This window comes from Rhinichthys klamathensis, unplaced genomic scaffold (assembly GCF_029890125.1).
Source record: "Rhinichthys klamathensis goyatoka isolate OS25496 unplaced genomic scaffold, OSU_Roscu_1.1 h1tg000059l_1, whole genome shotgun sequence".
NCBI classification, from domain to species: Eukaryota; Metazoa; Chordata; class Actinopteri; order Cypriniformes; family Leuciscidae; genus Rhinichthys; species Rhinichthys klamathensis.
In genome coordinates this window covers 9,336,451-9,364,038 of record NW_026606604.1, presented here as the reverse complement: position 1 = coordinate 9,364,038, position 27,588 = coordinate 9,336,451, and the positions used below count along the sequence as shown (strand labels likewise).

The 27,588-nt window shown below is 35.6% G+C and overlaps 1 protein-coding gene and 1 long non-coding RNA gene across 2 annotated transcripts; one reads left to right on the top strand and one right to left on the bottom strand.

The window, feature by feature from the left end:
• On the top strand, nt 1-27,588 carry LOC130084114 (epidermal growth factor receptor-like). The gene is made up of 27 exons (XM_056249284.1): nt 1-252; nt 11,068-11,219; nt 12,136-12,340; nt 12,553-12,681; nt 13,239-13,307; nt 13,397-13,515; nt 13,988-14,129; nt 15,386-15,502; nt 16,515-16,641; nt 16,739-16,812; nt 17,115-17,202; nt 17,329-17,531; nt 17,644-17,776; nt 18,761-18,851; nt 19,212-19,369; nt 19,642-19,680; nt 22,390-22,531; nt 22,609-22,731; nt 22,973-23,071; nt 23,157-23,342; nt 24,027-24,182; nt 24,344-24,419; nt 24,942-25,088; nt 25,471-25,568; nt 26,182-26,349; nt 26,463-26,532; nt 27,059-27,588. Exons 1-27 carry the CDS (start codon nt 141-143, stop codon nt 27,355-27,357), a joined length of 3,522 nt encoding a protein of 1,173 aa, XP_056105259.1. The 5' UTR covers nt 1-140; the 3' UTR covers nt 27,358-27,588.
• Nucleotides 9,070-19,841, bottom strand: LOC130084115 (uncharacterized). The gene is made up of 6 exons (XR_008806895.1): nt 19,783-19,841; nt 17,660-17,768; nt 17,366-17,480; nt 13,964-14,109; nt 13,234-13,305; nt 9,070-9,193 (listed from the first exon to the last, which is right to left on the bottom strand). It is a non-coding gene; the product is annotated as an uncharacterized LOC130084115 (long non-coding RNA).

The following is a 27,588-nucleotide window of genomic DNA, read 5'->3' as shown; positions in this document are numbered from 1 at the left end:
CTGCGTCACGTCACAGCTGTAGCTATAAGTGCTCAGACACGTTGAGGAGCTGAACAGGACCTGCCGCTGGAAAACTATCTCTGTTACGAGCAACATATTGTCTGTTCGTGGGAATATCTAAACAAAAACAATGCTTTAGAATGAATCCACTGTTGAACATGAGGTTTACGAAGCCGTCTCTGTTCCGTGAATTGGGAATCGTCTGTCTTGTGCTGATAAGTGCGGTGTGGTGCTCCGTTTCTGAGAGGAAAGGTGAGTGAAGTTTTAACTTCTATCACTAACAAACGTCTCAGATTTGACTGATTTATTTTTCCTTATCTACACAAACATAACGTCTTTTAAAACATATGAGAAGAAAATAAGATAAATATGACATAATTTTAGTCGTGTGTCCACACTTTTGACTTTTAGTGTAAACAAACATAGATATTATGTAAAAATAATAATATAAAAATTATATTGTTTCATACATCAATAGTTCAAGTTCAAATATGAAAAAAATCTAATGATTAGATAAGAGAGAGATGAGATAGATAGATAGCCATTATGTACTATATAATAATAACAATTATATGACGTTTCAGATAGTTCATGTACAATATGAATATGTATAATATGATTAAAATCTAATGATCTGAAAAGCATTAGTTAGATAAGATTAGAGAGCTGAGGTGACATTATTAATCATCTGTACAACACAAACGGACGGATTGTCTTTAACCCCAACAAGTGACCCCATGACAAGGAGTCTTTCTTGTTGCTAAAAGTGTAATGAAGGTAATTACATCTGAAATTTATTTAAAAGTACTTGATGAACTTTTGAGACTGGTGACCACAGGATGAGGGCCAAGAGTTCAACACCAGCAGATGGTATCGCTAGACAGCTGCCCCACTGAGTGGGGTCTGGGCCCTCTGTTTGTGGTCCAGTCTCTACCCGAACAGACTGTGTTTAACATGCTGTTTCAGCTTTCTTGCCAGTTGAGAAATTAACAGCAGATGGGGGCTACCAACACTGTCCCAGAGCAGACCTGGCAAAAACTGGTTTTGATTATGTGTTTATAAGTATAAAATGGACAGATCTGGCTCTAAAATTGGCTTTATTTATTTTTTCCAAAATGGATATACACTTATGTCAAACTGTTGTTATTTGATAAGCAGCACACCTTTCATACACAAAAGAATGGTTGTGTGTTGTCTGCGTGAAAATTCTGATCATACCTTCTGCAGAGAATGCAATGACGTAGACTGTACAATTTGATACACAGATTTCATCTGCGTTTCTATTAAAGACAGCAGGGTAAACTGAATAACTGAATGTAGGTTAACAACATTGGATCATTGAATTGTACAGTACCATTATGCAGACTTGTGCTACTGTCTGAGGAAAAGCACTGTTCATGAATCTATAGTTTTTATTTTATTTTTATTTGTATACTTCCTGTTGCAAGTACAAAATTAATATTACAGATACAGTAGATACTAACTTCACTCATTTTACTTTTGTCCCATGTCATTCATGGCCTAATGGCGTTTTCTAGGAAAAATCAATCAATTAAAGTGTTGAATTAATCACAAGATATAACTATTAATTGGTCTTATTATTCACAATATTAGCTTAGAAAAGTCACATAATGAAGACACTTTAAAGCCAATACATTATTGTGGCTTTAGCAGTATTGCAATTAAAACAGAAAGTGCATCAACAGAAAGTGTTGATGCACATTTTATAATGAATCATATCACATGAATGTGACAGTCTTGCTTTCAATTTTTTTTTTTAGAAAGATAATGAATATTCACACCTTTTGATTGACTATCCCTTTAAAAAAAAGTTTCTCCTGTCCCAGTAAAGACTTTCTCCTGAGAAATGCAAACAGTGTCACTCTGTCAAAACATTGCCATATTTGTTTAAGCATCCCGATCAGCCCTATACACAGCGACATTGGCTCCACCAATGGTGTGAGTTTGAGCCGGGACTATCTGTTTTGTGACCAATGGCAGTGTTTGAGAAAACAGTTACTATTTCTTGCAAGTCTTTTTGGTTAAATTACACACTTCGTCTTTAATGACCTGTCAATTTAGGTGTGGAAAGCCTTCTGGCGATGGACCTTTGGTATGCATGTGTCAGCCAAACCTGTCAGTCAGTGCTGTCTCAACGGCATCTCATACTTTGTTTCATTCCCACATGGCAGAAAAAAAAGAGAAAAATAGGTTAGAAGGGTTATTGCTTATTGTAATGTAGATACATGTATTTGAAGCATTAACAGGAATGGAACAGCATCCATTCATGTGAATCATGACTGTGGGTTTGCGTAGGTGTGGATTTTTCTCCTACGATTAATCAGAAGACTTCCTTTTAAATGTACATGGAACAAAGCTAGATATTGTGATAGGGTTACTCTTTCACTATCTGATCTTGCATTTGTGCATGGGGGATTTCATCATTCACAATCTGTGGCATGCAGAGTCAGGCCCAGAGTTTGACAAATTATGTCACAACATTTATTTGGCAATGTTTTCTGCAGACCATAAGGCCAGAAACATACTCGACACTAGATATCAGAAAACTTAGGTCAAGAACAAATACCTGTAACATGCATATTTCATACTGAACATGTGATGAATGACATAAAACTGGTTCCATTGGCATTGAGAAACAAAAGGAAGTTTCCTTTAAGGAAAATGTAATCACCCAAAATAATTATGATTAATCTCAATTGTTTTTGTACCTAAAGGGTTAGTTCACCAAAAAATGAAAATACTGTCATCATTTACTCACCCTCAAGTTGTTCCAAACCTGTATGCATTTCTTTCTTCTGCTGAAATAAAAGAAGATGTTTTGAAGAATGTCGGAAAACAAATAGTTGATGGACCACATTGACTTCAGAGTGTTTTTTTTCCCGCATACTATGGAAGTCAATGGGGTCCATCAAATGTTTGGTTAATACAGTACTTCAAAATATCTTCTTTTGTGTTCAGCAGAAGAAAGAAATTCATACAGGTTTGGAGCAACTTGAGGGTGAGTAAATGATGTCAGTATTCTCATTTTTGGGTGAACTATCCCTTTAATATTCTCATGTAGTTTGTTTTAAAAGAATGGAAACAAAACAACAATTAGATGCATTTAGAAATATCCAGTCATTATGCATCTGACACATACAGTGTGAGCTGGTATAAATACACTGTATCAAAATACACACATCCCTTTCTTAGTCCACACCTATGTGCTAATCACTAAAGATATTCGTGTCCTCCTTCTACCCGAGTTTTCTGTGCTGTAATTTGGTCTAGACATCACTATTTGTTCTAAATCTAATTGTCTTGAAATTCTTAGCAAACTCTTAAATATCCAGGGTCACTATGACCGCTGTTATTTACTAAAGACTAGAACTCCTGTTCTCCTGCATCACACTCTCTGACCACCAGCTACAAGGGTAAATTGAATGGAAAGTAAAGTAATCAATGTAAATGAACAGATAACTGCAATCTGTTATTGTTCAAAATGTCAAAATAGTTTTTGTCATCCATTTAAACCTCATATTTCATTGATCTGCTAAGTGGTATGAAATGTTTCATTGATTCTCGTTTAAAATATGTGGGCAAAATCAATTATAGTCTGTGAGATGCCAGTATATTTAGTCAATAATGTGTGTCTTAGGTAGAGGTTATCTCTGGCCTACGTTATTTGTTTTTAAAAAGAATGAATGAACACTGTTCAGAAAAGCAGGGAAATGATTTTAGATATTCATTTTCAAGTACATACACTACTGTTTACATTTTTTTTTAAAGAAAATAATACTTTTATTCAGCAAGGATGCATTAAAAGTCACACTTAAGACTTTTACATTGTTCTATTTTCAATAAATGCTGTTCTTTCTATTCATCAAATAATCCTGAAAAAATGTATCACGGTTTACACAAAAATACTGAGCAGCAAATCAGCATATTAGAATGATTTCTGAAGGATCATGTGACATTTAAATGATGCTGAAAATTCAGATTTTCCATCACAAGAATAAATGCCGTTTTAAAGTATATCAAAAGAGAAAACAGTTGTTTTAAATTGTAATACCGTTTCACAATATTACTGTTTTACTGTATTTTTGATCAAATAAATGCAGCCTTGGTGAGCAGAAGAGACTTCTTTCAAAACCAAACCCCAAACTATTGAATGGTAGTGCCTACTGGCCATTAATGTTTGTTCCTATTTTAAAGATTTGTGTTATTTATAAGACAAGTCCATCGTCAAACTGCAAGAACAGTCTGATTATGAGATGTTATAATTTACAGATCACGATTAACCAAGGCCATAGCCTTGAGGATTTACGTAAGCGTGTTTATTTTGAAAACAGCAGCCCATGTAGATCAAGCTAAATCATGAGACTTGTTGAGGAGATGTGTACTGATACTTTTCTGAGCATTCAAATTAGCATTTTTTTGCCTGGTGGCAAATAAAAACTGGCCGTTCATTTACGCAACAAAGGCATTTTGGGGTCCTGAAAATGCAAACTTTTGAAAGCGAGTTTTGCCAGTTTTGCCAATACCGTTATCTGAGCGTAAACTAGAAAAACGCGAATTTGTGAAACCGGTGACATCATGCGCATCTGTCTAGGCACGTAGTGTTTCTTTTCACCAACTACTGGCCTGGTAGGTATAATACAGCATTTTTTGTAGTTTTTGCGGATACGTGTGAACGGGGATCGTTTTGACAACGTTGTCGTATGTATGCAAAAAAAAAAGAAAACACAAAGGAAAAACTTTTCCATTTTTAGTACATCGTTGTCGTGTAAACGTACCAGAAGTTACAGAGTTACCTATAGTCAGTATAATGTCTTTTGGGAAGCACAAAATAAAGTGTTAGCAGATATTAATAAGCAGACAGTCTACTAATACTATAATGACTGCTAGTTACATGTAGTTGCAAAGTTACTTATAGTTAGTAGAATGTCTAAAGTGGAATATCTAAATAAAGTGTTTACCATTTCATTAATTTGTGTCTTCTTCATCAAAATATTTTAATACTAAAATGCATGTCTCATGTTGTTTACCAAATGCAGTTGTTTACAACTTTACATCATGCCATGTTTTTACTTTTGCAGTCAGCAAATTGCCCCATAGACAAAGAGCTGAATTCATCATATTTAATTTTGATGGATAGGTCACAAATAGACAATATGATACTTATTTGATTTAGACAGACGGTTGTTTGTATAAAAAGCACACAGCCATGGAGTGAGACGTCTTTGTTTCACTCTGTAAATTGTATTTACTTCAATTCAGTTAGAAGGTATTATATCCACATGTCTCTCATTTAGGGTGACAACAGTGAACTGTCACGCACTATCACGGTAAAGAAAAACAGAAGATGTAAGAAGCGCAGTCATGTGAAACTGCTACTCTCAAATTGATAACCATTTATATTGCTTTTCAAGAATATTTAAACATTCATTTTGTACTGTAAATACCACTATTATGATTATGTCATTGCATCAGATCTTGTATCTTAAAATTGGTAAAACACAAGCATGAAACACTGGAGCCTCAACTTGGGGAAAATATGTTTTTCTGAATATTTTTGTGAAGATTCAAAACAACTTTTGTCGCCAACTTCAGATCAACCCATTGGAAACCATTCCATAACACAAAGGTTATATAAAATTCAAGATATGTGAAAATGTGGGTTTCCAGGCTAACACATTTGAATATTTCCAACATACATGTACCAACACAGAAATAAGATTTCCCTTTAGGTGTATTCCTGGAAAGACTATCAGATGGAAAACAGGATGCGTCATGACAAATGCTGTTGACTTTTTGTGCTCATATGGATCAATACTTTTTGCAACAGTGCAAACTTACTCTACAAACAGTTGATCCAGTTTTCTGCCCACAATCAAACTTAGTCATCGAAAGGACATCCAGATACACTGACATCTGTCAGAAAACAAGGTTACAGTGCATTTAGGTTGTAGCCCAAACTCTAAACATAAAATAACTAAATATAAGCTGTGTGACTACCACTCACTGACACAAAAATCTAGATTCTGCCCAAGAAATTATTGCATTATGCATTGTACCCTGAGGGGGAAAAGAAGAAGAGAATATAAAGACATTAAATATTTTTTTAATTAAGTTGATACTTTCAACGTGATTAAGTGTGACATATATCGGAAGCATCTATTTAATAACTGTGGTTTCAAAAGGAAATACATCATCTCAATGTTTTACCTTAAAACTATAGTTACATGGTATAGTCATCCAAAGTCCTGTCACCCAAAGCCTATACAATTAAAGCAGTGAGAAAATGAGGCATAAGAAAAAGAAAAATAGAGCAAAGAAAGCCGTAGGTAATAAAGTAAGGATGGGAAAGCATGGGAACAACTGCATGGCCTTGTAAAAATAAATTATATGCGTTGACAGCCTTGAGATGATCCCAGGTTATCATAATTAATCTATCATCATTATTTCTACCCTGTGCACCCCATACTTAAGTAGATAAGCCATGCGTGAGAGAAGTTTCTGAAATCATTTGTGCTGCTTTATATTTTTATTTAAAACGTGATACTTTTTTGATGAATAGAAAGTACAAAAGAACAGAATTCATTTGAAATAGAAATATTTTAACTTTATAAATGTGCTGACTGTAACGTTTATGCATCCATGCTCAATTAAAGTATTAGTTTATTTAAAAAAAAAAAAATTGTGGCTAAAATATGTAAGACGGTTTTGTTTCCATCAGGAAATGACAGGTTGATTTATTTGACTTCTGTTTCTTTGCACTGATGGAGTCTTGATAACCCTTGTGCATGCGTTGCATCAGTTGCAAAAGATAAAACACTTGAGTTGTAAAGCACATTGGTCACCTGCTGCTGTTTTAATGGTGCTATATAACCAAACCAAACCTGACTTGAACCAAACTTAAAACTTGAGTTTATAATCATCAGAATGTTGTTCTGTTGTTCCTGATGGTTTGATGTGACGTAATGAGGGAGTTAAGATGTTCCTTCATAAATATTTTTTTCAAGGAGCAACCTGTTCAGTCACATCCCTTGGTTCGGGCTCAAGCCTGAGGCACCGCTTCTAAACAGCCGCCCGTAGAAAAAAGCTGTACGTTTTGCAATCTGTTAACAATCTCACATTTTAGGGGCTTGTGAAGGGATCGTGAAGGGCTAAAAACCTAAATCTACTTCATGCCTGACCTTAATCTTTTGTTGAAATCTACCCTAGAGCAGATATCTGGATGCTCTAGGGCAGTGGTTCTCAATCTTGGTCCTAGGGAGCCACTGCTCTGCACATTTTAAATGTCTCCTTCATCTGACACACCCACTTCAGTTAATAAAGCTCTTTCCTAATGAGCTGATGATCTGAATCAGGTGTGTTAAATGAGGGAGACATACAAACTGTGCAGAGCAGTGGCTCCCTAGGACCAGGATTGAGAACCACTGCTCTAGGGCCTGATTCTTTCTTTGTTTTTTGACAACTAACTAATGCCACAACACTGATTAATTTAGGCAAGCTGGATTTTCAGAAGGTAATTTATGCAAGAGCTGAGAGTTGAAAATGTTTGTTGGTCCTGACCATCTCACATCTCACAAAACAGGTAGGACTATGTTGCCAAAGTGTTGACTGATCTCAAAAATGCTAATTTTGCAAAAGTGGAAATACCCTTCATGTGCGCCGGAAGAATTAGGAAGAATTAAATAAGGAAGAATAAAATTAAAAAAACACACCATGTTTGCACTTTTAAGACAGAATGAACCTGTAGTCAAATATTCAACCCTATTTCTTTTACTACACACTAGCTCTGTTCCAAACCCCAGTGAGCTGCCTGTCTGTCTACTGTCTACATAGGCAGATGTCTTCAAAGACCACATTGAAACAGAGCCTCGTAGATGATTGAATTGGAACACAGTATTGGCGACAACTCAAAAATAACACTCCTTGAGCATGTGAGACTGGACTTACTATTGATTCCAATAGAGTTTCACATTTGCAAGTTATCAAACTAACTACATGTATATAAAATATATATACTACATGGTCAGAGTTTTGGGTTCTGTACATTTTAATAAAAAAAAAGAAGATGAAATTAATACCTTTACTCAGCATCGATGCCTTAATTGACCAAAAGTGACTGTAAAGACTTTTACATTGTTACAAAAGATTTCTATTTAAAATAAATGCTGTTTTTTTAACTAAATAATTCAAACAAATGCTTTTTCTTAAGCACTAAATCAGCATATAATGATTTTTGAAGGATCATGTGACACTGACAACTAGAGTAATGATGAAAATGCTTAAAATTCAACTTTGCAATCACAGAAATAAATCAAATTTTAAAATGTATTTAATATAGAATTTTTTTATTTTAAATTGTAATAATAGTTCGCAATATTACTGTTTTTGATCAAATAAATGCAGCCTTGGTGAGCAGAAGAGCAAAACATTTAAAAAATCTTACAGACCCCAAACTTTTGAATGTTAATTTCTGCATATGCTATTTTTTTTTTATTATATATATTTAAGTTGTACAAATAAACAAGATTTACCTCTATATGCTCTTGCAAATTGTTTTAAGATGTGCACCTGGTAACACGGGGTATAATACAAATTTTATTTTGCTTTAAAAATATGTGTAGCGGCTGCTGCCATTATGGTTCTTTATACATGACATCATGACGATCAAATCAGAGATTTGATCAAATTCCAACTTGTTATTAGGGGAACGGCAAAGAAGTGAACGGAAACACATAATGACGTAAATGCATTATTAGAACGCAACATAATTAAGAGGCTACTTTTTTGGAACAGCCTTCCTGTCACAGGCATGCCTCAGATGACGTCAAGTGCTATATAGTTAGGATGCACGCTAGTTTTTGGAACAGAGTCTAAAACAAATCTGCGCATTTCCTTTTTATTAAGTTCCCTGGCCTCACTTTAGAAACTTTATCGATCCCTGAGGGAAAATAGATGATAATTGAGTTGTTACCGGCACTGACTGGGAATACAATCCATGTCTCTTGCACGTGGCAGGCAAGAATTCAACCGGTTCTTATGTTGAGCAACACTTGTGTGCAATATTTGAGTCTCACCCTCTGTGAACCACATTCTTGATCACGGATATCCCGCCCACAGAATTTGCTCTTCCACTGGAGAGATGAGACACCTAACGATGGCTGCAGGAATTCAACACCTGTATGACATGAGAAAGACAGCAGAGACAAAAACACTTGTTTTCCACTATGATGCACAATGAGTTTTGGAAAGTACTATATTTTCATGAAGAAGATCACACAATGTAAAATATGCAAACAGGGTAGTAATAAACTTTTATGTTTAGGAAACCCTGTGGAAATAGTTTAAAGGTGATAATTGAAATATGATCTAGGTTTAGTGTGTTCAGTGCATGAGATGAGCTCATGTTACTGTGAACAATGACAAGGGCTCTAAAGTGGAACAGCTTTAGGCCGTGTCTTAAAGGTATAGTTCACCAACAAATGAAGAATCACCTTCATGTCTGTTCAAACTTGTATGACTATCTTTCTGTGGAACACAACAAAAGATATTTTGACACATGGAATAGAATATTACAGTTAGAGGTTCATGGTGTTGCAAGTTAGTTATTTGGGTAAGTGGGTAATGTGTCATGACTCATGGTTTTTTATTGACACATTAACTGATGCTTTTCATTGATTTTCATTTTAAACATTCATATCATCTTGTTGAATGACGGAAAACATGTATATTCATTTTGAGATTAAAAGTAAGCGATTTCTGAGAATCATGTTGCAATGTTTGAAATGAACCCAGACAAACACACCCCACCCTTCATTGCTCCGCCCCCAAAATGCACGAACACGCAATGCAAGAGTGGATGTTTCTTTATCATAGCTGAAGCGAAGCAAAATAATGCTTCGTAGAAAAAAAGCGAAGATGACGAACGAAACGACAAGGGAGAGCAAAACAATTAATATACGGTACACAAGCCAGAGTTGGTTGTTTGTCGCCAGCAGCACACGCAGCTCCAAACAAACAATGACACTCAAAACTGTCCTGTTACTTCAGCTAACATTACAACAACTGCATATCTCGGTTCTGTAAAACATTAAAGGATCAGCGATTTCTAAGAAAAGAAAAGAAAAAAGCTGTAAATATGGATCTGACCGAGCATCAAAACACACTTGTAGCCAATCAGCAGTAGGGGGCGTGTCCACTCATGATGGGGGAGGAGAGAGAAAGTGAGTAAGAGGTGGGAGATTTGAAGTAAGACTGTAAAAAGAGAGATGGCCGAGAGACATTACAAAAGAGAACAGGTCAGAGGAATATCTTGTGATCAGGCTTTAGGACCCACGGTAATATTAAGAATGCTTTCTAGCGCTGGAGAGACCTAAAAGTGAGAAGGCCTGAAAATGTTAAATAGAAATATAAAATATCAGTCAGTTATTGATACTACCAGTCCAAAGTTTGAACACACTTGTATTAATTTATGTTTCGCTTTTTGAAGGCTTCTGCTCAAATGCTTGAATTTAGTTTTCTCTATTTTAGTGGACTGTGAATTTTCTATAATTTCCTGAAATATTACAACTTGATTATTAAAATGATTTAGTCACAGACACATAAAAAAAACAGCAATCAATAACCAAGATTAACATAGCAATGGATGAAAGTGGATATATGAAGGATCATTTCTGAATCAACATGCAGCAATGCAAACATTTCTATGCTGTAATCATTATGTGCACAACTTGTAGTCATTATTTCAATGAGCGCACTGCACTGTTTCTGCCTAAAAATGTATACATGGTGTTAGCTAACTGTGTGATTTGTATATGTGTACTGTACATTTCTGAAATACATTACTTGGACACAGTCACATCTGATAACAGATCACTCTTGTAATTTAGACATGCATTTTCTGTAAAGCTGCTTTTAAACGATATGCATTGTGAAAAGCCCTATACAAATAAAATTGAAGGATTACAATTTTTTGCTTATTTTGTGTATTTTCTGTGATATCACCTTCACTACCTGAGTATTGATTGATTTCACCTCTGCTTTATTCTCCAGTATGTCAGGGAACCAATAATAAGCTGACTCAGCTGGCACAGCCAGACGACCACTACAGGGCCATGGTGCGGATGTATAGTAACTGCACAACAGTGCTGGAGAACCTGGAGATAACCAACATTCAGGAGTACCACGACCTCTCTTTTCTCATGGTGAGTGACATCACGTGCCGGCATAATAAAATGGCAACCTAAATATAAAATTATGAGACTAGATCATTGACTACTAATTGGTTATAGACTGCTAATTGGTTAAAAGAACAAGGCTGCTTTTTTATGTTAAATAAGATCTAATTATTGATTAAAAGGGTCCCAAAAAAAAACCCAAATGCCAACTTACTGATATATATATTATAGTTAAACTTTATTTGGAGTACTTCTTTATTGCACAATGCACATTTCTTAATGCTAAGCCTAAAATGTGTTTAATATCACTATTAGTATGATCACTGATCTCCCCTCAATTGTAGTCTTGAGTTATCTTCCGGGAATGAACACGTCACAATATTCCTCATTTAAATAATTCCTGCCTAAGGCATATGAAAAATAAAAGGAATGAGGCCTTGTTGAGTTAGGTAGCAGTGTGTTGAAACTCCTGGTTATGGTAAGAGGTGAGACATTACCAAAACACACTTGAATCGGTTGGCCAATCACAACACACTGGTCCAGCCGACCAATCAGAGGAAACTTTGCTTTTTGGAAGGAGGGGCTTTATAGAGACCGGAAATAAACACGGCTGAGTTTCCAGAAAAGCATCGTAAACCTAAGTTGATTGAAGAACAATTTCCACCAATGCTATCTTAGATCGACTTAGGCTTATGATGCTTTTGGGAAACGCAGCCCAGAGCATTACTGACAGACTGGGAAGAGAGGTGCTGCAATAATGTAAAATATGTGGAAAAATAATGTTTTTAGAAAACTTCTAGTAGACCCCCAAACCAAATCAAGGCTTTGAAAAAGGGCATTATAGGTTTCCTTACAGGCTGAAGTTAGAACAAACAAATCTGAGACTTTTTAAATGGGATTTAGGGGGTCTGACTACAATATGCATTCTGTTTCATACCCACAGAGTATTGAAGAAGTTGGTGGCTACGTTCTAATAGGAATAAACCATGTGGATGTGATACCATTGGGAAACCTACGCCTCATCCGAGGACATTCTCTCTTTGATGGCAAGTACGCCCTTGCTGTGGTGGCAAACTTCCACAGGAATGAGTCTTTAGAGAACAGCAGCATCAGCGGCCTCAGAGAGCTGCGCATGAGAAGCCTCACAGGTAGAAGCACATTTTATTTACTATTTTAGCAGATGCTTTTATCCGAATCGACTTACAGTACCAATGAAAAGCACATTTACGCATTGATAAGCACCACAATGTGTTGTAAACAGCATGCAACACATAGGCTCGTTGCTTTTTCAGCCCTAGAGCTGTATGTGAAGTTACATTTTCTATTTACAGAGAACCGGTTTTCTCTCTTTATCTGGCAGAAATTCTTAAAGGCGGGGTTAAAATATCTCACAATCCTTTGCTTTGCAATGTGGATACTATACAGTGGTTGGACATTGTGCAGGACGACAGTGAGGTGAAAGTATCAGAAGGGACTGAACCCCCGTTTTGTGAGTATTTAAAGTTTTAAAAACAAAAAACATATATATACTGTATATATATATTTTCAAAAGTTTGGGTTCTTTAAGTTTTTCGAAAATTAATACTTTTATTTAGCAAGGATGCATTAAATAAATCAGTGAAGACATTTGTAATGTTACAAAAGATGTACATTTCAGATAAATGCTTTTTTTTTTTTTTTTTTATATTTCTATTCATCAAAGAATCCTGAAAGACTATCACAATTTCCACAAAGATATTGAGCAGCACAACTATTTTCAACATAATAATAAGAAATGTTTCATGAGCAGCAAATCAGCATATTAGAATGATTTCTGAAAGATCATGTGACACTGAAGACTGGAGTAATGATGCTAAAAATTCAGCTTTGATTACAGGAATAAATTACATTTTAAAATAAAACAGTTATTTTAATTTGTAATATTTCAGATAATTCTGTACTGTATTTTTTATCAAATAAATGTAGCCTTGGTGGCCATAAAAGACTTGTTAATGTAAAATAAATGTATATTAAATGTAACACAAAATACTTTCTTCATTACCTCAGGCATACGATGTGACTCAGCGTGCTTTAATGGATCGTGTTGGGCTCCAGGACCAGAGAACTGCCAGACCTGTAAATTCAATTGTATATGTAATGTTCTCCAAAGGCATATGTGTGAGTGAACAATGTCCTAACTAAGGTTCTTTGGTCTTCTTTGTCAGTGACTCGGCTGAACTGTGCTGAGCAGTGCTCGCGGAGGTGCCGGGGTCCCAAACCCTCTGACTGCTGCAGTGAACACTGCGCTGCGGGCTGCACTGGACCCCGAGCCACAGACTGCCTGGTGAGTGGTGAAACATGTCTTACTATCATAAAAGATAAAGGTCTAACATTTTAAATGAAGCATGAATATGTTTTTTTTTGTAGGTTTAATACAAGATACATGACAAATAAACATACTGTGTGCATATTTACCAATCTTATACCTGCTGATTGGGTTAAACCTACAAAGAAAATATGTTTTATACTTTATTTTAATATTTAAAATTATTTAAAATGTATAAAAAACTTTTGTTGTATGATATAATTTTATGTATTTTGTTATTATTATTATATTTACTTATTTAACAGTTGAAATATTTATTTTAGTTGTATTATTCTTAATATTTCACACTTATTTCTGCCAAATTCTAATCACCAATTGTGCAATAAACTTTTTAATTTCATTTTTAAAATCAATTTGCAGTTATTCAGTACCTTGTCATATTTTGGAACATATTTTGTGTGTTTACTGTGTACGGTCTCTTCTTCTGCAGGCCTGCAGAGACTTCCAGGATGACGGGACGTGCAAGGATGCGTGTCCACGTCTAATGCTGTATGACCCCAACAATCACCAACTTGTTCCCAATCCCAACGGGAAGTACAACTTTGGTGCCACCTGTGTGAAGAAGTGCCCCTGTAAGTTTGCTTTCATACGCCTGAGATCATTAAGATCACTTTAACAAGAGGAGATAATTCTTTCCATTAAAACCTTTAGTTTGTAAATAGAAGAGCCCCAGAAGTCACAGAGGTTTACTGGCTCATGTCATTGCTATTGTGTATAACAACCATCAGCATTATCCAGAGGCAAAAAATAACACTAGTCTTTAATCAGTTATGTTAGAAAAATATAAGCAAAGACACACCCAGAGGTTATGCACTATGTAAACAAAGAAGTACTGTAAGTTCTCTGAAGTCAAGGTCTATTTAAGGGAAACAGACCTAAAATGAATTGTGTAGCTATTAATAAATAGAATATATGTATATAATGTATTTAAAACATATATTGCAAAAGACCGCAGCAATATCACGTGTCTCCTCTGTAATTTTAGAAGAGATGTCAACACATGTATTCATTCAATGTTGCGAATTTAACTTCAGTGCAAAATTGGAAAAAATCGCATAAAACATTTGCGAATAAAGAAGCATTTCCATCCCATGTGTTCAAGACAATAAAATCGTTACTTCCTGGGAAATTGGCATAAAATATCTGTAATAAAATGGCTGCTGCAATCGGGGAAGCCACTGTGGCTCTTTTATTCTACATTATAAATGACTTGTGTCTCAGAGCACGCAGACGAAACGCAATAAACGCGGTCATTTTATTTTAGGATGCAATTATGTCAATTAAAACCCTCCTGGGAGGTCATTATACCAAATCATTTTGATGACAGACTTTAGCTTTCATTTCAGAATGATAAAACCAAAATTTGAGATGCTGTGCAATAAATATTGAGGCAAAGTCACGTGAGTTTTTTTGTCGCACATCGACGGATTTATTGGGTAAATGTGTTTCCATTGTAGTTTATGTGCATGTCTTCTTATCAGATACATTTTTTTATCTGCCTTAATTGAGCACATAAGCTTATGTGCATTTTTAGAATTTATTCAGTTTTCTTAATGCATAGGTGGATGGAAACATAGCTATCATCTTAAACTGTCCTTCATATCAAAGTCTGCATTCAAAATCCAGCAATCTCAATTCAAACTCATTTCTCCTCAAATCCTCTCAAGACCAAATGATCTAAGCTATACTATCCATGCTCATTTTACATCTCTTACTGCATGCAAATTGTCTAATTTGTGTCTGTTTTACTTTGTTTATTAATAATTGAAGTTGGAGCAGTATTGATATTTAACTGAAACATGACTGCAAACTCCTCTTTCTGCTCCAGACAACTTTGTGGTGACTGATCACGATGCCTGCGTTCGGACCTGCAGCAGTAACATGCATGAAGTGGAGGAGAACGGAATAAGGAAGTGCAAACAATGTGACGGCTTGTGCCCAAAAGGTCAGCAGCAAAAGCCGAGTTGGAGATGATCATTCACGCTTTTATCTCGTCTCGTTTAGACTATTGTAACAGTCTTTTTATTTGCCTTAATAAGAAAGATCTTTGTCGTCTCCAGACTGCTGCTAGGCTTTTAACTCACACGAGTAAAAGGGCACATATTACTCCAGTTTTAGCTTCACTTCATTGGTTACCAGTGAAATTTAGAATGCACTTCAAAATTTTGGTTCTAACTTTTAGAGCCCTACAAGGACAGGCACCCCCATACATCTCTGACCTGATACAGCTGCGTACGTCCTCACGTAGTCTGAGATCAACAGGCCAGAGACTATTAGTTGCCCCTCTTACACATTTTAAAACTAGGGGGGACCGTTCATTTCAAGGTGTGGCACCCAGGTTGTGGAACGCTTTGCCTCCTTCCATACGCTTGCTTGGATTGTGTGGAAAATGTTAAAACCCAGTTGAAAACTGGGTAACACTTTACAATACGGGTGCACTAATAAGCATTAATTCATGCTTAACTAATGCACAGATAATACTGAATTAATGTGTAACTAATGATTATCTAAGCTATTCATTAATGATTACCACATTATGAACTAATTAAGAGTCTGTATGGTTAATGTATTAGTTCATACATTAATTGTTATTAATTAAATATGTAATTGTGGATTATTTCCCTAATAACTCATTTTTTTAACTAATAATGTTAATTACCAGAATGAGCCAAAGCCTTTTTTAAAGAGGCTTTTAACTAGACTGTAGGGTGGTTAGGCTGGTCTAATGTGTACGTGTGTTTAATTTGATTATGTGCTGTAATGTATTTATAAGAGTTGTGATTTCGTTCTTTTGTTGTGAAGCACTTTGTGATTTTTTTTTCTGAGAAATGTGCTATACAAATAAATTTTACTTACTTACAGCATCATTAATAAATAATAGTGTTTTTCTTGTCATTTCTGAAATACAGTATTTACATGAAATGTGAAATGATTTGACCCTGTGTGTTTTGGTTTAGTCTGTAATGGTCTCGGAACGGGCGCGCTTGTTAACACTATCGCAGTCAACGCGACCAACATTGATTCATTTATCAACTGCACCAAAATAAATGGGCACATTACAATAATGAAGACGACTTTTCAAGGGTGAGATTTTATAGACTACAGACAAAATCAACCAAACTCTGTTTGTAATGTATTGCATTAATAAACCTAATGCCTTTTTTAACAAATGTTTTTAAAGGGATGTTTTTACAAATACTCCAAGCATGGACCCTGTGAAACTTGACTATTTCAAAACAGTCAAAGAAATATCAGGTAGCCTACACAACTATATATATATGTTTTTATATTAATGTATACATAATTATACAAATAAACATTTTTAAATTATATATATATATATATATAATTGATATGATTGTGTATATTTATTATTATATATATTATATTTGTGTGTGTGTGTACATGTCTGTGTATTTACACCTATACACACACACAGACATATATATAAATATAATAATATACACACACACACACAATTTGAATATGTCTTTGAGGAAAGGTAAATAAAACCTTATTTAGCAATTTAGCAAACTTATTTATTGAATTTTTCTCAGGGTTTCTGTTAATCCAAGACTGGCCTAAACACCTCAAATCCCTCAGTCCCTTTGAGAACCTGGAGATCATCAGAGGAAGAACAAAACAGTGAGTTCCATCATGTCAACTTACAAATAACTGACGTTCTCTGCATATCAAACCTTTTTATATCATAAAAATGACACACTTCACCTTTAACCAGTGTTCCTCTCTTTACATCTCCCACAAATGCAGCAACACCGTCAGTTTCGCCGCCATAAACATTACAAACCTGGAACATCTCGGCCTGCGTTCGTTGAAGGAGATCAGTGATGGCGACGTGGTGGTCAAAAACAACCGCCGACTCTGTTATGTTGATGGCGGCTACTGGCCAAAGCTGTTCAGATCTGAGAAACAACACAAACGAACTGGAAACAACGCAGCAATGCACACCTGTGGTGCGGGACTGTATTCACATATTTTGTATTTCAATTTTACACAACTCATTAGTCGGCAAGCAGTTTGGGGTTCAGTCATGTCAGGTCACAGAATCTCTTGTTTGCTCTTCAGAGCACCAGAACAATACCTGTGACAGTATGTGTGGAGAGGAAGGCTGTTGGGGTCCGGGGCCGTCCATGTGCGTCTCCTGTCAGCATGTAAGCCGTGGCGAGCGCTGTGTCAGTCACTGCAACCTGCTGGATGGGTAGGTGTCCAACATTTAGCCCATTTAACATCTCCCTAAGGTTTTTTTGCACAAATGCTGCTCATTTACGAATTAAATATTGACTATTGATAAGTTGTTTTCTTATGATTAAAAAAAAGTAGAAAGTCTATTCATTGTTAAATTAAATTTAATATGCATAATATCAGATGTATGGGTTTGCATGTTCCTTCGTGGTGCATTGTGCATTGGTGCATTGGTGCTCGCCAACTTTTTCAGCAGAATTGGTTCCGGAAGTATTTTTTCCTTTTTATTTTTCCATAGGGATTTGATAAAAGTATTTGTTAAAGCATTATAAGAACATGAACCAAGACAAATATTATGCACGATTATGTACGTTTCTGCGGTGCATGGGAATTCCCTTTTTCTGCAAGCTCTTTTGGTGCGATTTGCTTGCTTTGGTGGAATTTTCTGTACAGCATCATGGGTAAAATAGTTTTTCACCACAAGTTGAGCTGCTAATCATTATTTAAAAATAAGTTTAAATAATGGCTTCAACAAAAGCATATTCCATTGATTTACAATCTCATAGCTCACAGTATGATGTTATATTAACAAAGTTCAGGAGAAGCACGTTCAGATACTTAACCAAATGAACACTGGAGGAGCACATTCAATGAATCAACTCAGTTAGCGCAATAAGAGGTATATATACAGCAGACTTACCTCTGTTCCACAACAGTTTTAGAGCATCCCTCCAACACCCCATCTCCTCACTTTTAACTATTCCTGTCCCAACCTGGGATGGAGGGGGGAAAACTCTGGGTTCGGGCCAAATTCCGACCTCGTCAGCACGCCAAATATTCATAACCTTTACTTTGGTTCTGTAAAGTAAAATCTGATTATATGGAACTGTGAACTTGTGAAAGGTCTATCTTTAAAGACTTATGAATTATTGTTAAAAATGTATTTGTATTGTTTTTTTTACTTACCGACTGTTGCACTCTATATGCAATGTTTCTACAGAGACCCCCGAGAGTTCATCTCAGAGAACGTGTGTTTGGAATGTGACCCTAAATGCAAGATTCTGAACGGGACATCAAGCTGCTCTGGGCCGGTATGTCGTATGTATCTTTCAATCCCCATATAAACTGTATTATTAATGATGCTTGCTCACACTACCTAGGGATCTAAACAAGGGATCTGAGCAAACCCCTAACCCTATCTTGATGGTGTAAATCATCAGTGACACCTAACAGTGACATCACACGGCTTGTTGAGGGGAGGTGTGCTATTACTTTTCTGATAAATCAAACTTGCAATTTCAGCCTGGCAAAAAAAATCTATCATCGAGACAATCATCCCTCACATTTTCCTCAGAAAATGACCAAATCTGTGTGTAAACTAATAATGGTAAGAGGTCAGACCTATGAAAGTGTTGGAATGTGAATGTTGTTTTCTGTTTCTGTCTTTCTAGGGAGCCGATCAGTGCACTGAATGTGCTCACTTTAAAGATGGGTCGCACTGCGTCACACAGTGTGCTCAAGGTGTGCAAGGCCTTAATAACCGACTTGTGTGGACGTACCCAGACAAAACCGGACAGTGTCAGCCATGCCATCCTAACTGCACGCAAGGGTAGGAACAAGATAATCCTTACTGAATAACTATAATCATTATTATCCAATAACAATTATTATTATTATTTTTACACAACTGGTATATTATAATTATTCTAGTGTTTCCACAAACATTGAGATTTTTATTACATTACAAAGTAAGTATTATTATTTATATTTTGGTTTATGGTTAACAGAATCCAGTTGGTTTAAACAAGCAGAAATACAATACAATTATGGGGTCACAAAATAAAGACTACCACTAATTTTAAAATGTTTATGTTATTATAGGTGCAGTGGACCAGGACTGGAAGGCTGTGAACCAAAAGGGTATAGTAGTTTATGGGTTGTTGTTACTAGACTACACAAACTACATAAGTCATTAGGTAAAATGCTAAATATGTAAAAGTAAGAGTAAAATTAAGTTTTTACCTGTTGAATATCAGAGTTTCAAGTAAAAGGGTTCGCAAATGCGGTTTCATTTGCTGACTAAGTTCAGAGTATTCATTTTAACCCTCTGGGGACCAAGGTGTTTTTGGGGTCCTTGAGATGTTTTGACATGCCCTGACATTTGTGCTTTTTTTCAGTTGCTTATAAACATATTAATGGCACAGGTGAAATTACACTCTATTTAGCACAAACAGGGCTACCATAATATGTGAGCAACATGTATGTACATGTTTGTATTTTTGAGAGAATATTGTGTATGCATGGTTATTGAAAAAACAAAAAATTTAAGTTTCTGAAATAAAACCACAAAACACATACTAAATATGTGTCCACAAGACTTTTGACTAATGGAAGTTGTGGCCTAGAGTTTTTGCTTCAAAATGATCTGAAAATCATCCTGTCTAATCATTCACATAACACAATAGATTCTTTTAAATTGTGAAAAAAAAATTGTGTTATCCAAGGCAATATGCGAATGGGCGTGCGGCCCAACCCCATTGTGAATAATTAGGTGGTTGAGAAGACAAAGACCCGCATAATAATGAGCCTTTCATTCAGGTGTGTCACACAAGAAAGAATGCAAGGACAATATACACACACACACACATACATATATATATATTAGTGCTGTTAACTCGCGATTAATCGCAATTAATCGCACATTTTTATCTATTCTAAATGTCTCTTGATTTCTTTTTGTCCCATTATTTTGTTCTCATTTTAATGCTCTTATCAACATGGAAAAGTGGATTGGCTTGCTTTGTGCAAATGTTTTTTATTGAAAACAACATTGGCATATGCTGTGTTCAATTTCACACAAACATTCTCACCTGGAGCAAATAATCTCTCACACAATGTAACACTGTCCATCAATAAAAGGGTGAAAGAAATACTGACGAGGTCCTGATATTGACGAGGGGGCGGAGAATTCGCATCAGCTGTGTGTGTGTGTGTGCTTGGCCATCAAGTGGTATTTCAGACTGGACGTACTGCGATGGTGATAGCTCAGTTCACAACGACAAAACACACAGATCACTTTGGTCTTGTAAATGGAACCATTTGGCAACTTTTTAAAAGTCAACTTTCCATTCAGAATCTTATTGGCATCCATTTCGCCGTCTCGCGCTCGTCATCCACTCAAAACTTAACGTTAACCAACTATTTGGCCGGCTTGCAAGCCCAAACAAGTGTGTGCGGCGTGCCTGTTGTTTTGTTTCCGGTCTAGCTAGATCTGCCTGCGCTTTGGTCGACGAAGCAACAAAACGTCCTCGCGTGGAGCAAGCCATTGAAATGAATGGGTTTCATAGCGCAGCGCCGCGCATGCTGCGTCCTGTTGCAAAAGCATGTGAAAAAAACGACAAAGTTTGCTAGGCCAAAAAGACCGTTAATCGCGCGATAAAAAAAAACGCAGTTAAAATGGGTTTGCGTTAACGCCGTTAATAACGCATTTAACTGACAGCCCTAATATATATATATATATAAAATCAAAATATAAATGAAAGTCAAAAGCACATTTTTAGTCATACCTGGAAACAAATCCTGTTCAAATAGGTTATATGGGCCATTCTACAGAATTGGTTCAAAGTTAGAGTTGGAAACATCTTGAAAAGAAAATTGTCTTTTTCCATAAATGTCTTAGTAGGCCAATACATTTTATCATACATATTTCAAAGTTAAGGATTCATTATTTTGATATAGCTTGCATTGGAACAAACACTAGCCTATAACATCTTAGTTGATTAGTTTATTGACAAAACATACTATATATTTAACATATGAGCAGAAACTGCTAACAAAAGCTTATTTGATGTCTATTTTAGAGTTAAAACTTTATAATCTATCCACACACACACACACACAGAAACATGATTCAAATTCAAACAGTAGGCTATTTTTGCGTTTACAGACACTAATCGTTATTATATATCACGATTAGAACAAAGCACAAGAATAAAACACTTACAGTTCAGCTCGCTCCTCGAAGTGAAAATAAACCAGCACTTGTTCTGAGGTAGGTAAATGTCCCAGGATTATTCCTCACAGCCACGCAAGACGACAGTACATTAATCTGACTAAATATAGTGTGTTTACAGAGTTTATATGGGTTTTTACACGTCTCAATGTGTTGCTTCAGATCATTAGCGTTTGAATAGCGCGCGCTCTATAGATTACATAAACAGAGAATATTTATTTTAGTTTTAAATTAGATAATTTAAAAGTACAAACTTAAATGATCATAAACATATATTGCTCATGTCTGGGTGAATAGTATTCGCTGAGTTTTGTTTAAGTTTAGAGACGTGCTCCAGAAAAAAAGTTCACGGACACGGAGAGGCAGATTTTTTGTTTTATTTTCCTTTTTATTTTACAAAAGCACAATATTTTATTTCGATTGTAGGTGGGCACATAAAAAAGTAGACATTTAACAGTTTATTTTTTAATATTTCTTAACACTGTATGACCAGAAATGATGGAGTAGTTTAAGTCTATTTTTCTGCTATGTGAAAAAAATCACGCACCCGTGCGTTTTTGGTCTCCAGAGAGTTAAATGTGTTTATGAAGGTAAATTATCTGATATGCTCTCTCTAGCTCTCACATGCCTGTAGTGGCGGCTGGCATTGTCGGAGTCATGCTGATGATTATGGTCCTCATCCTTTTCATCTTCGTCATCTTCCGCCGACGACACATCCGGCGAAAGAGAACTCTACGGCGCCTCCTTCAGGAGAGAGAGGCAAGCCCCAAAAGTGTATAACAGATTAAACTCTTTGAATGAAACCCCAATCTAACTATATTTACATGAATCTGCAGTTGGTGGAACCGTTGACTCCCAGTGGTGAAGCTCCCAACCAGGCTCTCCTTCGCATCCTAAAGGAAACTGAACTGAAGAAAATAAAAGTCCTCGGGTCTGGAGCATTTGGCACAGTCTTTAAGGTACATGAATAAAAAACACACTCCAGTAAATCATCAGGCCTAATAAAGCTTTGATGTATTAGATGTGTATCTGAAACATTTAAAGTCAACAGGACATCAAAATGGACCATATTCACAAACACACTATATTTTATCTTGAATTTCCTGTTTTAAATGACAGAAGCTGAGAACTTAAAAAATGCTCAGTCAACATGGAAGTTATAAGAAATATTTCCAAAGTCTTACATGTTTTTCCTCCTAGGGATTGTGGATTCCAGAGGGTGAGGGTGTGAAAATTCCTGTTGCTATCAAAGTTTTGAGAGAGGTCGCATCTCCAAAAGCCAACAAAGAGATCTTGGATGTGGGTATCGTGCCATGTTTACTAATGATTAACAATTGTCCCTAATAATCACCTTGCATTTAAAACTTGTGTTTTGATGTTTCAGGAGGCATATGTGATGGCCGGTGTGGATCATCCTCACGTGTGTCGTCTGTTGGGAATATGCCTCACGTCCAACGTCCAGCTCATAACCCAGATTATGCCTTTCGGGTGCCTGCTGGATTACGTACGGGAGAATAAGGATAAAATCGGCTCACAAACTCTGTTAAACTGGTGCGTGCAGATCGCCAAGGTGAGTTCGAAGTTGTGTGTGTCCTACTGTATGTCAACCGTTTACCCTCAATATACAGAAATATTTGACTGCAATTGCTAATGTAACAACTATTCAATTTAACCAGGATAGAAATATATTTGTGTGAAATAGTTATTTAAAGTCGAGAAAATAACTCCAAATAAAAATTCTGCTCAAGAAACATTTCTGATTACTATCAATGTTGTGCTGCTTAATAATTTTGTAGAAACTGTGATACTTTTTTCAGGATTCTTTGGGGAGTATAAAGTTCAAAAGAACAGCAATTGTGTGATATACAAATCTCTATTTACACGATAAATGTATTTACCGTCACGTTTGATCATTTAATGCATCCTTGCTGAATAAAAGTGTTTATTTATTTTTAAAAAAATGTTTTACTGACCTCAAACAAAAACAATAGTGTATAAATATTGCATAAACCATGTACATATACCACATGCATAAATAAATATTGATGTGTTGAAAATTATGTATAAATAAATAAACTAACTAAAAGGTCCTGCGCTCACAACACTCTCATAAATAAATTCACCGCATTTCCTCTTGAAAACAGCAAACTAGTGATTCTGAGAGTGCCGAGTGTCTGGGAATCAGCTGATTGGACGCACACGGCATTGACTGACATCTTTGGAATTTCAAAAACATGTTGACCCTTCTCAACAGGGAATGACCTATTTGGAGGAACGTCACCTGGTCCATCGTGATTTAGCGGCCAGGAATGTGCTGGTGAAGACTCCTAACCATGTGAAGATCACTGATTTTGGCCTGGCCAGACTCCTGGGTTCAGATGAGAAGGAATACCACGCTGATGGAGGGAAAGTAGGTCATGCATGAACAATCCACTGATTCACAGCGGGAAAACAATACTGATTCAATTCATCAACTGGAAAACATATAAACTCAAATGCATTTCCATGTGTATATATTTAATGATATTTACAAGAAAGTATTAATTTAGCTGCCTTTGCTAAATGTTTTAGGTGCCTATAAAGTGGATGGCTCTTGAGTCGATTCGTCACTGGACTTACACTTATCAAAGTGATGTTTGGAGTTACGGTACGTGCTTATCACTACATATTATCCAATACGAACTGCATTCATTATTATTCTCAAGTCAGAATTGTGAGATAAAAAGTCTTTTTTTATTCTGTGGGAGAAACAAGCTTCCATAGATCATGGGCTAATGGTTTAAATCAATGCAAAAGTCAACATACAGCGGTTCCACAATTCAAATATTAATGCTAATTCAGTTTTTACCCGATAGCCACTAAAACGGTGGTGTTTTTGGTAACACTTTGCAAATAGCTAATGCATTAGCTATCATGGACTACACTACGTTCAACAAGATTAATAAATGCTGTAAATGTTAATTTCTACATAATACACGTTGTCTAGATGAACAATTCAGTAGTTAGTGTATTATAAATGAATATGAATTAGCAATAAACATAGTATAGTTATAAAGTAGCGTTAACCTAGATTTATAAACATTGTTAAAAACATTAATAATGTCCAATGCATTAACAAATTCAACTGTATTGTAAAGTGGTTATTGATATATTTACCTGTTCTCTTCAGGGGTTACTGTCTGGGAGTTAATGACATTTGGATCCAAACCGTACGATGGAATCCCAGCCAGAGAGATTGCAGATATTCTGGAGAAGGGAGAGCGTTTACCACAGCCGTCCATCTGCACTATAGACGTGTATATGATCATGGTCAAATGTGAGTGCTAATGTTGCAACTGAGAGGAACAGAAAATCATCATGCAAAATGTCATAATGTGGCTATAAATACAAGTATAGAAAAATCCTGTCATAGACATTACAAATATAGGTAACACCTTATTTCGATGGTCCACTTTAGACATTCTATAAGTAACTTTGCAACTACATGTCAACGTATTCTACTAATCCTAACAGTCTATTGATACTCTAATGAGAGTCAGTTGACATGTAGTTTCAAAGTTACTTATAGTTAGTGTAATGTTGAAAGTGGACTATTGAAATTAACCCAAATATTAACATTTCAGATGAACATGATTTGTATGTAACAGCATTTGAAGGTCAGTTGACCTGAAAGAACATGCATTTATATCTACATCTAGGTTGGATGATTGACGCTGACAGCAGACCTCCCTTCCGCGAACTTGTGGCAGAGTTTTCCAAAATGGCCCGAGATCCACCTCGCTATCTTGTCGTTCAGGTAGTTTTCACAAAAAGATCTGTGCTTTCCTTCTGGGAATGAAACATAAAAATAAAATCATATTTTACTGACTATTTTTGCAAAGGCACAAAATGTACAAAAGATAAAAATGCAAGAAAATTATATTAAAATTAAATTTATTTACCGGTAATAGGTTTTCTACTTTTTATTTAATGTATTGTGAACAGTAATATACAGTTTCTGAAAAAAACAGCAATACATGTTTTATTGACTTTTATTATTATATTTTCAATAATTATGATAAATGATTTAAAATATTTATGATACTTTTGAACCAAATTTGAAAAGTTTAAATATATATTAAATGAATTTCCATTAATGTCTTATTAACCAATTTTAGCCAATTATTTTTTCCCAATAATTACGATTATTTATTTAAACTATTTGTTTAACTATTAATTATAAGTTTAAATATATTAAAATTTATTCAAATAAGAAAGTTTTATTAACCAGTGTTTGCCAATTATTGTTTTTTTTTCTCAATAATTTATATTTTTTATATTTAAAATATATTTGAACTGAATTTTAAGTTTAAATATTAAAAAAATTAATTCACATAAGAAAGAAAGAAATTAATTGACATGTCACCCAGGGAGATGATCCCACATACCAGCCCAGCCCGACGGATTCCAAGTTCTTCAGGTCGTGGATCAGCACTGAGGATATGGATGGTGTGGTGGATGCGGAGGAATACCTGCTGCCCAACAAAAGATTCTTCAACCAGTCGCAACCACCAGTGTCTGAGTATCACAATTCAACCGTCAGTATCTCTGTCTTACTCCTGGACAATGCATCAGTTTCTATATAAGGCAATTACCCTTCATTAGACATGATGCAAGATGATTCATTCATATTTTGTGTATTTGTTTTAAGGACAACTATATGAATGGTGCGATGTTACGCTACATTACGGACCCCACGCATAAAGACCTTATTCTGTCAGGTATTATGTTGAATTACTCTTATGTTACTTCAGGGAATATAGATAAGTGTTGTATTAGTTTTATACACTCACACACATATATATATATAGGCTACTGTATATATAAAAATTATATTATAGTATTTATTAATATTTTGAATTATATTTTAAGTTTTTATTTAATTTATTTTGGGCTTTTTTTTTTAAAGTTATATATAAATATAAAAAAAATTGCATTTTAGTAATTTTATTACTTCAACTTTTCAGTTGATGCCAAGGCAATATTTCTAATTTTCAGTTTAATTAAAAAAAAGTCCCTAATTTCTATATTTGATACTTTCTGTTACAGACAAATTTAATAGTTGTTAACAATAAGAATACTTCGATGTATAGATGGTTACACTCCATGCCAACTTACCAAATATTCTTTATGTCAACGTCCAATATATTAGGCAATTAAAGTTCTCATCTTATAATTTTATTTTTGCCTTTATGTGCAATTAATATTGTTGCTTCATCGGCACATTTTATCTTCTCTTTCCCACAGAGTACATGAACCAGGACGTGACTAAAGCAAGCAAAATGATCAACCCATACTATGAGGGTCCGGCCCGTGGACAGACAGAAAACGGATATATAGACACTTACGGCTGTAAACCCGAGGGTCCGGAGTACCTGAACACGTCCTGCTCTACTCTACCACGGTCCCCGTGTGCCAGTCTCGATAACCCCGACTACCAGCAGAACTTCCTACCCTCTTCCACCAGCGACGTCCCTTTCCTTCCTGCAACGGAGAACTTACACTACCTGGGACTTAGCAAAGCCATGCAGTCTCACGTACGTTAGATAAACGGGACGAAAAGATGAATTGCACTGCTTGAACTTCTTGGAGTCACACACAACATGTGTTAGTATTGCAGCTACTTTAAGAAAATCAGCGAGTCACGCCACTGTGAGGACGTCCGGAAATGCTTGAAGGCGACTGCCGTAATGAACTACTTCTCGAAAGGAAGTATGAATGAGACATTAAGCTGTGAGTAATGTGTTGAATGTCCAGCTAGAGCACATTTCAGTATT

Excerpts from the sequence above, each read along its gene's own strand:
- LOC130084114 (XM_056249284.1), top strand. The coding sequence starts at position 141 with ATGAATCCACTGTTGAACATGAGGTTTACGAAGCCGTCTCTGTTCCGT. Across the intron at positions 14,130-15,385 it reads CTGTGTGAAGAAGTGCCCCT|ACAACTTTGTGGTGACTGAT; the intron begins GTAAGTTTGCTT and ends TTTCTGCTCCAG. Across the intron at positions 24,183-24,343 it reads ACCACGCTGATGGAGGGAAA|GTGCCTATAAAGTGGATGGC; the intron begins GTAGGTCATGCA and ends TAAATGTTTTAG.